Below are 14,479 nucleotides of genomic sequence, written 5' to 3'. Positions count from 1 at the left end.
GGAACAACTAAAACTGAAGTCCTAGGATGGGAATAGGTCAGAAGTTAGGGATCACAGACGAGGATGGCTAGAACAGAGTGTTGAGGAGGCAGCACAGCAGATAATGCCAGAGAAGTGAGGGTGGAGAGAGCCCAGTGGGCCCTGTCTACCACTGTGGGATGCAGGCTTATCCTCTGAGCTCAGTGTGGAGTCACTGCAAAACTTTTAGAAAAGAATGACATGACATATTTTAAGGGATCACTCTGACTGCTGTGCTGATAAGTGAATATTTTATGTTGATAAGAGAACATACTGAGATAATAAAAGATGTTAAGGTTACAAAGTAAAAACTGATTGGTATAAAATGTAAGAGAGTCCTTGGACATTAGAAGAGTTGGAAGGAAAAACAGAAAAATTTCTCACAAAGAACAAAAATATGGGGAAAAAGACCAAAATATAGAAAACAGGAGATAAAATGACCAACATCTTTTTAAAAATTCCAAAAACAGGAAACAGAGACATGTGAAAGAATAAAATTATCAAAGAAATTAATTTCAAAAAATTCCTTAAAAGTAAACGACATGTTTCCAGCCTGAAATGGACAATAGCATGATGTACAATGGGTGCCAGATAATAACAGGTCAATAAGACACGTTTGTGAAATTTTAGAACACCGAAAACACAATAGAAGCTAAATAACAAAGGAAGAGCCAAAATTCAGAGTGGCTGACTTCTCCACAGAAGTCACACAAGAAGCTGGAAGGCAATGCAAGCACATTCTCACCTCAGGTAAAGGACAGGGCAGCAGGTTTCCTCATGGACAGTTCTTTAAGAGGAAATGGGGGCTGGGGCTGCGGCTCAGTGGCAGAGCGCTTGCCTTGTACATGTGAGGTACTGGGTTCGATCCTCAGCACCACATTAAAATAAAATAAACAAAATGAAAATATCATGTCCATGTAAAACTAAAAAAAAATTTTAAAAAAAGAGGAAATGGATGGAATACTAGGAGATGTGTACAGATGGGAGTCAGTCTGGGCTTCTATCAGAAAAATCATGTGAACTAACAAGACTTATAACTCCATGGAAAATTAATTTGTGCCAGAAGAGGAAAGTAAGTCATCACATACAGCCCGGCTCAGTTTGAATAGGGTGCATACATTCTTACAAATGTCAGAAAAGATATTAATCCAACTCAATGACACATGATATGGACAAAACAGAGGGACTGGAAGCATCTATAATGGGGGATGATCAGAGAACACCTAAATCTCCATCTTCCACCAGATAAAGTCAATTGATAAGGCTTAACAGAAAAATCGTGAAGTGGCAATATAAATATTTCATGTGGAGAGATCAAAGTCAATACTAACAAATTTAGCTGGAGGAGCTGAGAGGGAAGAGGGACTGAATGTGATAACTGATTTTCAGGATAAGCCTCATGGAACTTTAAAAAAAATGAACATTGATAATTTTGGGAAAAACAAAACATTTAAAAGGAAAACTACCATAGCTCCTCATTCCTTAGTAGGTCACAACCTAGTCCACTGTCAGTTAGCCAAACTCAAGTCCCCAACTCTTCCCATGCCAGCCTAGCCTATAGGCTTCAGATCACAGCGCCCATTACCAGCTTTGGGCTAGCCTAAGTCCATTTGGTCTAGTTCAAGTGAGACCTTTGCAGATCTTTTCAGACCCTGCTGAACCTCATTTCCTCTCCAATCCACTTATCAGAGCAACCATTTTAAGAATTAATCTTTTGTTAAAGCTAATATTGGGGGCTAGAGATGTAACTCAGTAGTAGGGTACTTGCCTTGCATGAGCAAGGCCCTAGGTTTGATCCTTGGTACATATTTTTTTAAAATATATTTGTTCATTTAGTTCAAAAATGGATCTCATTTTCCTGAAGTATGCTGCAAACTCCTGGAGGATGGCATAGTGGACAATTCCTTTTTGATGCCTACAAAGTGCGATTTGTCTATAACAGGCAATCAAAAAATACTTCATAGAAGTATTAAAGGAAAGATACAAGGTGAATTAATACACAACTTTAAATCAAAGTTTAGAGATAAAATCAAGGTTAGATTAAAGCTGTGACTGATAATAGTTAAGACATGTGAGGGATCTAATTGTGTCAAGGCAGAGCTACTTTCAAAGTTCTGTGATCTACTTTTTTTAGTTAATGTTTAAGTTGAATTGTTTTAATAAAGATATATTTTGTTCTCATAGTACTCCAGTTCCAAGTTTCAGTGACCTGGGGCTTGATATGTAAATGTAGTCCACTCTGCTAACATCTGATATGACTTTATAGACTTTGTGCTTCCCTCATTTGTTTTTCTAGATTGCAAAATCCTAATCTCTGCACAGAGACAAGTTATCTTCTTTTACTGTGAATCTGATAAGACTATTGGAGAGAGATTACTTTTTTACCTCTTATTAGAGGTAGAAAGATGGAAATATCCAGGACAGCAACCCAGTAGAAGGTCTTCATGAGTCAATGTTCAGAATGAGCAGGAGTTTTGAAATTGTGTCAAAATAATTCCACGAGGGCTGGGGATGTGGCTCAAGCGGTAGCGCGCTCGCCTGGCATGCGTGCGGCCCAGGTTCAATCCTCAGCACCACATACCAACAAAGATGTTGTGTCTGCCGAGAACTAAAAATAAATATTAAAATAATAATAATAATAATAATAATAATTCCACGATTCTTTTGGTCTCAGTGTGGTTTCATTTCTCAATAAATAGAAAAACTATTTGGCATTCTCTGACATTCCTCATTCGACATAAGCAAGCAATAAATGTGATACACCACATTAACAGGAAAAGGGACAAAAATTATGATTATCTCAAAAGATAGAAAAAGGGACTTGACAAAATTCAATATCATAGGAAAAAATCTTAAGTTTCAGAAGAAATGTATCTCAACACAATAAAGGTCATGTACAATAAGTCACAGTTAACATCATACTCAATGGGGGTTAGTTGAAAGCCTTTACTCTTAAGATCTAGATCAAAACAAGGATGTCCCTTCTCATATTCCTGCAGGTCTTAGCCAGAGCAATGAGGCAAGGGAAAAAAAAAAAAAAGATGCCAGGCACACTGGCACACACCTATAATCCCAGAGACTCAAGCAGGAGGATCCCAAGTTCAAGGCCAGTTTTAGCAATTTAGCAAGACCCTGTCTTCAAATTAAAAAACAAAAAGATCTAGGGATGCAGCCAGGCACGGTAGCCCATGCCTGTAATCCCAGCGGCTTGGGAGGCTGAGACAGGAGAATCATGAGTTCAATGCCAGCCTCAGCAACTTCGAGGTGCTAAGCAATTCAGTGAGACTCTGTCTCTAAATAAAATACAAAACAGGGCTGGGGATGTGGCTCAGTGGTCAAGTACTCCTGAATTCAATCCCTGGTACAAAAAAAAAAAAAAAAAGATATAAGAATGCAGTTCGGTGGTAAAGCACCCCTGGATTCAATCCCAATATGAAGAAAAGGAACAAGAGAAAAAAGAGGAGGAGGAGGAAGAAGAATTGCAAGAGGAAGAGAGTAAGATGACAATGATAAAAATAATAAATACTGGAGTAAATGTGAAGAAAAAAGAACCACTTGTTCACCGTTGGTGGATCTGTAAATTAGCACAGCCACCATGGAAATCAGTATGCAGTTTCCCCAAAAGACTAGGAATGTCACCCATCATATGACCCAACCACACCACTCCTCAGTATTTAGCCTAAAGAATTAAAGTCATCATACTATAGTGATACATGCATACCCAGGTTTACAGCAGCACAATTCACAATAGTCAAACCACATAACCAGCCTAGGAGTCTACCAGTGGATAAATGGATTTAAAAATATGGTATATATACACAGTGGAGTTTTATTCAGCAATAAAGAAATATGAAATTATGTAATTTGTAGGAAAATGGATGATGCAACAGAGCATTACCTTAAGCAAAATAAGCCAAACTCAGAATTTCAAGGGTTATATGTTCTCTGTCATATCTGGAAGCTAGAGCAGAAAAGGAAAAAGAGGTAGGGTGGATCTCATGAAAATCAAAGGGAGATCAAGAGAAAAAAGGGAGGAGGGGAATGGAAAAGGAAATACTTGAGAATGATACTAATCAAATTATATTGTTATATCATGTACAAGTACACTTATGTAACAAGTCCAACTATTATGATTATGCATACTCATAATACAAATTATAATGTAAAATATGGAAAAGAACAAATTTAGAAAAGTTGTAGGTAAATAATAATAATAATAATAATATAAACCAAGAAAACAATCCAATTTCTTAAAAAAACAACAACTCAGGAATAAATCTGACAACCCCAAGAATGGGAAACCTTGACTCTCAACAAGCTCCTTTGTGCTAGTCTTAAAATCTTAGATCACAGGGCTGGGAGTGTGGCTCAACGGTAGAGCACTTGCTTAGCATGCATAAAGTCCTGGGTTTGATTCCCAGCACCATTAAATAAATAAATATCTCAAATATGAAAATACATGGCCTGACTTGCTCCAGGTTCCTTCTGGTTGCTCTTTTTTTTGGTACTAGGAATTGAACTCAAGGGTGCTAAACCACTGAGCCACATCCCCAGCCCTCTTTTATTTAGACAGGATCTCACTGAGTCGTAAGTGCCTTACTAAGTTGCTGAGTTTGGTTTTGAACTTAGCACAGGAATGCACCACCACGCCTGGAGCTCCTATGCTCACTATGGTCCACTAGGCCACAAACTCTCCCAGCCTGTTCATAATAAGGCTGCTGCCATTGTTTTAGCTGTAGGGAGATTTCAACCCCAGGGCCTCAGGGCAAACTCTGAAGATACTATTAATCCCAGAGAAAACCCTCTCAAGGGCTTAAAATCTTGGCCAAAAAACTTCATCCTTCATATTGAAGCATTTTCTAGCTAGCTGGCTATTCTCAAGATACTGATAATGAAAGAATGGAGACAGAAAGGGACACCAAGGATTAGGGTTAACTCTAGAGCTAACAGGCTGCCTTCTACAGAAACCAGAGGAAAAAATCTGTTCCGCCTCTGATTGGGTCATAAATTGCACACTATTCATTTTGGTAGGTCTTTGGGGTACCAAAGCTCCACTCCTGCCATGGACCTACTGCCTCTTTAGGCCTTGTTTGGTTTCTCAGTGCTCACAAAAGTTTGTTTACGAAATATTCCTGCATTGTTTCCGTGCCCTTTCTACAAAGCTTCCTTAGGCCCCTGGGTGTTATTGTCTAGCTAGAGAATAATGATGGATCTAGAAGGACTATACCTTCTGAGTGTTCTACAACCACTGGAACTGTTGGAGGAGGTCCAGTCTCAAAGAAAGAAAATGGTGTTGGTGGCACAGGGTACTCTGGCCAGCACTTCTGATACTGGCAGTGAATATCTTAGGGCATCATTACAACATGGGGTCCGATTTAGTCAGCAGGCCCAAGATACTGCATTTCTAATAAGTCCCCAAGTGATATCCATGCCATTGATCCAGAGACCAGCCCCTGAGCAGCAAAGGACAAGTGTGGGAGTACTGAGGGAGGAATGGTGAAAACGGAAGAATAAGCTCCTCTGAACCACCTCATTTTCAAGTTCTTCTCCACAGGGCCTTCTCTGCCTTGATGCACAGAGGGACCCAGGCCCAGCAACATGCTATCAAAAGGCCAGGGGCTGAGGTATCTTCACAACCTCCAGTAGGCAGTTCTGTCAATGAAGGGAGCTGGGTTAGCTCCTGCCCTTGGTTCTGGGGTAGATCTGTCAATAGAATGGCATGTTCCTCAGGATGGCCCCAGGAACAGCAGATGGGCCCACATCCTTTATCGCAGACCAAGGGAGTGATCTCTGTCTCCATGTACCCGGTGCTTACTATGTGTAAATTCTCTGTACAAACTGTTTCATTTCACCCCCCCACCTCCACCGTTGTGCTCCAAAGGTAATTAGTCCAATAACCCATGCACTAAACTGATTTAACTACATACCTTTGGGACTGAATCTAGGAAAAAAGTATCAGGATAAGAATTTAGATGACAGGTCAAGCCAACCAATGGACACTGACTTTGTATAACCCTTAGTAGAAACTCAACATAAGGGCTGGGGATATAGCTCTGTGGTGGAGCACTTGCCCAATATGCGCAAGTCATAGGTTCAATCCCCAGGACGGTGCAAGTAAGTCAGCACTGTTAATTCTCCCTGGTATGTAACTCCCTGGGTATGTAACACTAATGGGACGCTTCCTATGCCAGCTAGTGTGTGTAGTCTATGAACTGGGCCTGCTGGCTTGAGCAGAAAGCCAAGAGGCTTTCACTCACCTGGGAGCACCGTTTGCAGAGCAGCTGGCCTGCAGAACAGTTGGCAGAGGGCCATTTAGTAAAGTCTGAATTAAGTAGAGTCAGTCCACCTGCTTACACAATGGAACAAAGTACAGCCTGCACAGTGGGCCACACCTGTAATCCCAGCAACAGGGCCAGTGGGTGGGTGCTTGAAAGAGGAAGATCAAGTTCAAGGTCAGGCTCAGTCACTGGAATTACAGGTGCCACACCAGCCAGAATGAAGGTTTAAAAAGTAGTCCTGGACATGACTAGTAAGAAGTGTAATAGTTGTCACAAATTTAGAACACCTGGTTTAACCAGACTTAAAATGGGAGGAGCTGCTTTTATATGATATCCATTTGACACTTGACTTTGGTCCCCATTACTCTTATCTATCCCTCTACTTTGATTTTATTTGCCCAGTGCCTAAAGTTATTCATTCAGGTTTGGCCTAAGTAAGAATCGTACCTAATTCAGGATTTTCTCAAGGATTAAAATGATGATGAAGAGTACTTAGCACAATATCTGGGAAAGGGTTCAAGAAATGTTCACCATTATTATGGAGGTTTAGACCTCCTCTAATAAGCACCAGTATAGTTACTGTCAATGCAAAGAAGTTACGTGTATAATAAGGTCATTCCTTCAGGGGGCCACTAGAGAGGGATTCCTATTCCAGGTAGGAAGTCTTGGGGCCCCCAAACTACATACATATAATGGAAAATTACAATAATGTGGCCAGGGGTGGATACGTGGCTCAGTGATGGTGTGCCTCCCTAGCACATGTGAGGCCCTGGATTTGGTCCCCAACACTTGGGTTGGGGGAAACTGATCTTTCCAAAACAAATCATGGAAACCTATACAAAACAGAAGAGAAAAAAAAATAGGGCCATACAATTGAAGCTCAAATTAAAAAAATAAAAAGGTATCCATGTTTATGTGCTTAGAACATTTCTGTAAATTATATAAGGAACTTAATTGGACAACCTTTGGAGGTGAATTTGGAGAGCAAATGTTTACTCTTGACTTTATACCTTTCTGTTCCATCTTGATTTCCCCCTTACAAGAAAAAAAAGACCAAATAATTTAATTTGGCTGAAACTACTATGTGTGAGCTTTGCAAGCATTGCCCAACATAAAGTTTTACAAATATTATCTCATATTTTCACTGACAAGGCCCAACAACTTTAGAATACCAGATTCCCTAGGTTCCTTTCCCATTTCTAAATGCACCCAAACTTGGAGGCTGCCCTCATTCCCGAGTCTTCTCTCTGTACACTCACTCCACCTGTGATCTCATCCAACCCCAGGTTCTGAAGATAATGTCTAAACACAGAGTCCTACATTTCTATCTCTAGCTTAAATGCTCTCTTGTGAACTCCACACTGTACTGCAACTAATGTCTCCACAGCACCACCTGGATGTCAAGGAGACATCTACATTTACATATCCAAAAACAAACTCATCTTTCCCCCCAAAATTGCCCTATCACAGCCTTCAAAATTTCAGTTGATGGTACATCCATGCTTATAGTTGTTCAAATCTATTAACCTCAGAGTAAATGAATGACTAGAAAGTAGAGTCTAACTCATGATGCCAGTTACCCCAAAACAGCTATTCCTGGGTACTTTATAAAATCATTAAACCATGTTTTCTGAATTATGTCTAAAGTTAACTCATGTTTAGTCCAGGATTTGGATTTTGACATTTTAATTTCTTTTGAATATAAGTCACTTTTTCAAGCAAAGAAATAGAATCAACCTAAGGAATGTGGTCCTCTAGGGATCTAAGCCAAGTCTTGAGATCTTCAGCAGAATGACACTATAGTACCAGGTGCTACCAATAGAGTTATACACTCTAAATAGTAACCACTTATCTTCATTTTTTTTCATTAGGGAACAGCCAAAAGTTCAGTCTTTAAAGGCATAATATATAGAACATCTTGATCTACAAAGGATAGAATGACACAAATTATATGCAGGCCATCCTATTGCGAAACAAGATCAGAGGTGGTCAAGGATTGGTTATCAGAGACAGTGCTTATACTCTGAAAACTTACTCTGTGGCTCAAAAAATTCCTGGTTCCTATCACTAAGAAACAAAGTAAAAAATATTACAGATGGATCCACATTAACATGTGGTTTTAGGGAGGTCTTCCACCAGAATGTGAAAGTAGAGTTAAGTGTAGGGGATAATATCTTTTGATATTTTAAAAATAAATTACTTAGTAACTAAGAAATTAGACATACCACACTCTTCCATTTGCTACAATAACAAATTGACAAAGAAGACTATTTAAAAGAAATGCTCAATATAAAGAGGGTGGGAATGGTAACACTTTCCACTGCAGGATAATCTCCTGTTTTCCCAATTAGCATTGCTATTCTTCCATGATACAAATTCATGTGGAAAAACTTGAGTTTTGCCACGGCCAGATGAAAAACATAGCGTTTCCTAATTAGCTAATTAAGCTCAATGAACATTTTTGGAATGGAACCATAAACTCTGGCCATTGTTTTGTCAAACATCTGCAAACTGCATAATTCCTCAGCCCTTAGCCATAGTTTCTGTTCAATATCTTAAAGCTGAGTTTAGTTCCACTGTGACTTGTCTCAGGGCTGAAGTGAGTGTTAGTCATCAAAGTCTGGAATGTCATCATAGGAGTAACCCCGGTAGCCTTTAGACGCATAGTAGGCGATGCGCAGATGGTAAAATCCTGGCAGGAACACCAGAATGCCAATAATCAGGACAGGAACGGCCCGGTCTGCCCCCTGGTGGCAGAAGAAGGAAAACATCAGAATTATACAAGTTAATAAATTTTCCTGAACATTTTCTTTGAATAGTACACAAGGGAAAAGATTTACATTTATTTTCTTCCTGTTTATAAAGTGAAGGAAAGGCAGGGCATACTTGTAATCCTAGCTGCTCAGAAGGCTGAGGTAACTCAAGGACAACCTAGGCTACATCAAGACCCCTTCTCAGTCACTCAATCAACTGAAGGAAAACTGCAAAGTACCAAAAACTATAAAAGAAAAATTATCCATTCTATTCCAGATATACGGCTCATTTCTTTTTTTAAAAAATATTTTTGTAGTTGTTGATAGACCTTTATTTTATTTATTCATATGCAGTGCTGAGAATTGAACCCAGTGCTTCACATATGCCAGGCAAGTGTGCTACCACTGAGCCCCAGCCCCTCCTTCTCCTTTTTAAAAGTTCTTAATTGTGGACACATCATATCCTCTGTCCTATTGTCTGTTAATAATAAGTATTTGTTATTATTATAACTCTTCATATATTTAAATGTGTTAACACTCCACCGAAATGGACATATCATACTTTTACTCTGCTGTGCCTTTCTTTTTATAATTGTACAGAATACAATAAACCCATGCTTTTCTGTGTGTTAACAGAATGAATGTGAATAATAGAATGTTCAGGACATCTATGTATTGAGGACAGCCTGAGAGAAAGAGCTACTAAATATCACTTTAGGTTTCTAAGGTATACTGAAACTTAATATGAACTCCAACCAAACCCAACATAAAAAGGAACTAAACTGATGTATGGCTCAGTGGTACCAGACCTATACATTAACTGCTTCTCCCCACTCACCAGTAAGTCTGTACTGCTGCAAAGCTACAATGACAGAATACTGCTCTAGCTAGAGCCCCTTATCAAAAATGAATCTTGGAAGCTAGGTTCAGCTATGCATAATTTGTTATAGTTCCAAACTATGACAATGGGCAAATTGTTCAATATTTCAGTGACCAAGTTTGCCTACCCACCTCACAGGAAATATAGGAAAACTTTGTTGCTCAGAGGAAAACATGTTTTATTATTTTATATACATGTTACACACACACACACACACACACACACACACACACGGATGTATGTATTTTTTTAATATTTTTTTTAACATGTCCCTCAGGTTTCCATTTGAGAAGTTTTGTTAAACTCACTGGCACCCAAACCAGGGCAATACTGCCCTATCTGGTGGCTCAGTATTAGCATGGCAACTCATCATTGGGACTAAAAGAAAATCTTTTTCTTCTTTCTGCTGGAAACTACAGCTGTGGCTCTTGTCTTAAAGATCTCATGACACATTCCCACATGCCCATCAGCTTACCCCTTTGCTAATGTAGCCTGACAGCAGGAGGGAGCCTATGATAATGAGAAAGGCGCCAATCAAAAACAGCACAGTGGCAAGTGCAATGGCCTTATAAGGGATCTTAGGAGGGCTTTTCTTAAACTGGAAGAGAAAACAAAAACAAAAAAGACAAAGAACATCATTATGAAAATACCAGTGCTACCAGGGCAAAAACACTTTAAAGCAGGGAGGATAATTAAGAACCAAACTGGATACTTCAAGTGTGTTGAAATATGTCCTACCATCCAGTGCAACTCTGGGAGAGAAAGGGAAAGGACAGGTTACTCAAAGGAATTCCAATGAAATGTCATATTTTCTAGTTTTAACTAATTCCACACACCATTCACTGTACCTTAATTTTTTTTTCCAAGAAATAAAAACAGGAACTACTTTATGGTTATTTGTTCATTATACATTTATTAAATGCCTTGCACAGGTACTAACTTATAACATGCTAAGGAAAAGTAAAGAAGTTAAGAGATTTTTGGCATCCAAAGTTAAGTCTGTACACCCTGGAAGGTTTTTAGAAACAGAAAATTCCAATTTTTTTTGTAAGGCATTACCACTCAAACAGTTCAATTCAAGCTTAAGATTCACACACAAACTTTCTAATGTTTGGCTCACAGTTGAATCTGAGCTAAATGGCTGAAAGCTTCCCAGATCTATTTTTATCTGTCCTTTAAGTATGGGTCCAGAGAGTACAAACAATAATTGATTTATTTATATTTAAAAGGATGGGTTCCTGTTATTTCTAGTTTTATCTAGAATATTCTACTTTAAGTGGAAGTGGGCAAAAAGAGATGATATGCTACTATTTTGTAGATAATGGTCAAGGTAGAATATAAACTTATCAATATTCTGTTTTACTTACTGTTTATCAAAGAATACCTTTAATAAATTGGATCTCATGACATCAGGAAAGAATGAAGATTCCCACAATCTGCTGGCTTCAGCAGTTAGTTTCTCCCTTAAAAGATGAACTGACTTTGACTAAAGAGTAAATAAACAATCCTTAACACAAATCCACTTAAAATCTGATTATTTTTGGACACTAAATAAAGTACAACTATAGGACTCTGGCACTACAATTACATTTTTTTTTTTCCAAGAAATAGATAATATTGGAATTGGTTTGAAACTGCCCTGACAAGGTTTGCTTCAGCAAGCTAGGGCTAAGAGTCTCAGAAATGAGTTTACTTCTCACTGTTCATTCCAATCCTCAGGGACAATTAGCAAAACTTCCACCATGAAGGTCTTCCTGCTAATTCATCAGAATAGTCACCAATCTTGTCACTTCCCTTCTGCATTTACCTGAAGGTCAATGTAGCCATCATCTGTGCTGGAGAGCCTTGAGTATTTTACTTTACTACTGGGGATTCCAGTAGCCAGATTAGTACGAGACGGCATCATAACACACGGACACAGCTACAGTCTAAAACAACAATGAAAAAAAGTGTTACTGTCTGTATGTGATGATAATACATTAGAGCCAACTTCAGATTCTATCTACTGGAATTCTGGGCTGCCATATCATATTGCAACTGATGATTTAGGCTTCATTGCTCTTAAAACCTGATATTCAATTTGACACAGTGCAAAAAACCTCAGTACATATTTAATTTGGTTTGTCCTCATAGAATGAGAACCAGGACATTCACCAAGAATCAAATTCCAGTTTACCTTACCACCAGTGTTCCCTAATTCTTCCAAAGTCACCAGAGAGTAACTGGAAGAGGGACTTAAATTCAGGTGCACTTGATGCTAAAGAAGTACTTCTTGCCCCCTACCCCGGCTTAGAAACATACACTCAAGTGATTTTCTTATTTACCAAGGAAGGAAAAGAGAGTGGGAAATGGAATACACTCACATCAGCATTTTGCTTATTTCCCCTTGTTGGATGATATCACGCTTTTAAGTCATTCTTATAAATTTTGATAACCTCTTGGCTATTAGTACTACACCAATGCCTTTAATATACCCCTCTCTGTTCTACTCCAAACACTGATAAGTTTTGATTCCATTTTCTGGGCTGTGTGGCTACCTAAAAATACTGAATTAAACAAACAAACCTGAATTAAAAGTCTGGCTTATTGTTCAAAATATTTGAAGATGGCAGTAATGAAATCATTCCTATATTGTCTGTTTGAAAGTGGGTAAGACTTAAAAGCAATGACATTTAAATTTTAAAAATCTAAAATATGTACACTTTTCCTGCATATAGTCACCAAGGTATGTGAACAAGTAAATTTAAATTCAAAAGCATCTGAGATACTTACGTATTTCAACAAGGGCAACAGAACAGACTGTTTCTCCATGTGACATTTAGTAAATCATGACTATAAGTTATCATGTGGCAGTTACCATTTACTTAGCCTTGGTTAGGTGTCAGGCTCATCTCTAAATGCTGTATACATATTTGACCAAAACTTGACTAATTATTACAGTCTACTTAAAGTAACAGCATTATGAAAGAACTGGTGCTAATCCTGTCATTTTTATTAACACTAGTCCAGTAATCAAGTATTGAAAAAAATACAAGTAATGCTAACCCATATGCTTTTCTAAAAGGGTCAGAGGGATGGGGATGTACCTCAGTGTTAGCATGCCCACCTATCACATACTGGGCCCTGGATTCAATCCCAAGTAAGGGGGGTTGGAGTAATCAGGGGAGTTAGAACAAGGTGCATTAAATATTAGGTTATTAGTGTAGCGATTAATTAAAGTTAATTCTATAAAACTTAAAGTTCAAACTACCAATGTGTGTTAGTTTTGAGGGCATTTGACTATACCCGATTTGTATAATCCTTAAAAAAAAATTATCCTCCATTAATTATTCACACACTTGCATATAACAAAAACACTCAAGGTGTGAGAAGGAGAGGGGAGACAAATGCTTATGAAACCAGAGTTTTGAGATGAGACTAAATTGCCCACTTCACCAATTTCTTCTGGGTTCTTGTCTCCCAAATTTTGAAGACTAAAATCCACAATCACGGAAGGGAAGGGTAAACAGAGTAGGATCTATTTAAGCAATAAGAGATAGAACTCCCGCCAAGGCGGAGGGGGACTGATAACAGAAAAACATTTTGGTGTGCCAGCTTAGGAGTTTATATATTGTTTTGGGCAGAGCGTGGAACAAAATCTATGTAAAATAGACCATCCAGTTCACTTCCATTGTCCTTCCCATGAGCCATCCTTCTTCCTATTAACTTCATCTGTGCTCACCCCCATCTTCCATTCTCCACCTCTGGGACAAAGGAATTAGCTGGAGGTGTTCCCACCGATGAGCCTCAAGGTCTTTTACTTTTGAAACAGGCTTTGAAGGTGCTGCTCATTAATAGGTCTACCAGTTAGCCTCCAGGTGTGGTTGAATGGGGCCCATCTTGGTCAGTTTACTATCTATTTTTGCATATTTTCATTCACTTATTCATAGTAAAGATAAAAAGAAAATTCAAAGTTTCTAACAGGCTTTTAACCATCTCCACCGCAACCTCCAAATTCCCTCAGCCCCTGAAGTGTTAATAAGAGCATCAGTAAAGCCCAGTGCCTGACATTACGCTCCTTTATATCATTATTTTCCTGCCCGTCTCCGGACGTCCCCACGCAAGGAAAAGCCGACCCACATTTAGACCAAAAGCAAACAAAACTAGTTTCTGGAAAGAGGCCAACCGTGCGAAGCAAGCCAACGCTTCACATCTAGGACTCCGGCAGAGAAATCCAGTTTGCTTCAGGCGGGAACACTGGCTTGTAGCGAGGGGGTGCACCGAAGCTCCCGCCCCGCCCCAACCCACGCATGTCTTACCGGAGCACCGCGCTAAGACTGGAGCTAGAGAGGAACTCGCCCACGGCTACCAGACGAGGCGTCCCAGGCCTCATGGCACAGCCAACCTAACCGCCGACCTAGCAAGTACCAGCTCGCCGCCGGAAGTTGCGTGCGGATAAAGGCGCGCCGGAAGTTGCGTCACCAAGAGCGACTTCTCACCCGCTTCCTGGGCGCGCCCAGGATAGCCCTTGGCGGGAGAAGTCATCTTGCAGCAAGCGCTGGGGCTTGTCC

General features: G+C 39.4%; 1 protein-coding gene and 1 non-coding gene across 2 annotated transcripts; both read right to left on the bottom strand.

Moving 5' to 3' along the window:
• Nucleotides 1-7,965: 7,965 nt before the first annotated feature.
• Nucleotides 7,966-14,387, bottom strand: Tmem230 (transmembrane protein 230). Its single transcript, XM_005320499.5, has 4 exons — nucleotides 14,228-14,387; nucleotides 11,737-11,857; nucleotides 10,405-10,527; nucleotides 7,966-9,043 (listed from the first exon to the last, which is right to left on the bottom strand). The coding sequence occupies exons 2-4, from the start codon at nucleotides 11,833-11,835 to the stop codon at nucleotides 8,903-8,905; spliced, it is 363 nt and encodes a 120-aa protein (XP_005320556.1). The 5' UTR covers nucleotides 11,836-11,857; nucleotides 14,228-14,387; the 3' UTR covers nucleotides 7,966-8,902.
• Nucleotides 10,198-10,307, bottom strand: LOC120887049 (small nucleolar RNA U6-53/MBII-28). The gene has a single exon (XR_005730218.1). It is a non-coding gene; the product is annotated as a small nucleolar RNA U6-53/MBII-28 (small nucleolar RNA).
• Nucleotides 14,388-14,479: the final 92 nt, after the last annotated feature.

This window comes from Ictidomys tridecemlineatus, chromosome 5, assembly GCF_052094955.1.
Source record: "Ictidomys tridecemlineatus isolate mIctTri1 chromosome 5, mIctTri1.hap1, whole genome shotgun sequence".
Taxonomy (NCBI): domain Eukaryota; kingdom Metazoa; phylum Chordata; class Mammalia; order Rodentia; family Sciuridae; genus Ictidomys; species Ictidomys tridecemlineatus.
This window is presented reverse-complemented; position numbering and strand designations above follow the sequence as displayed.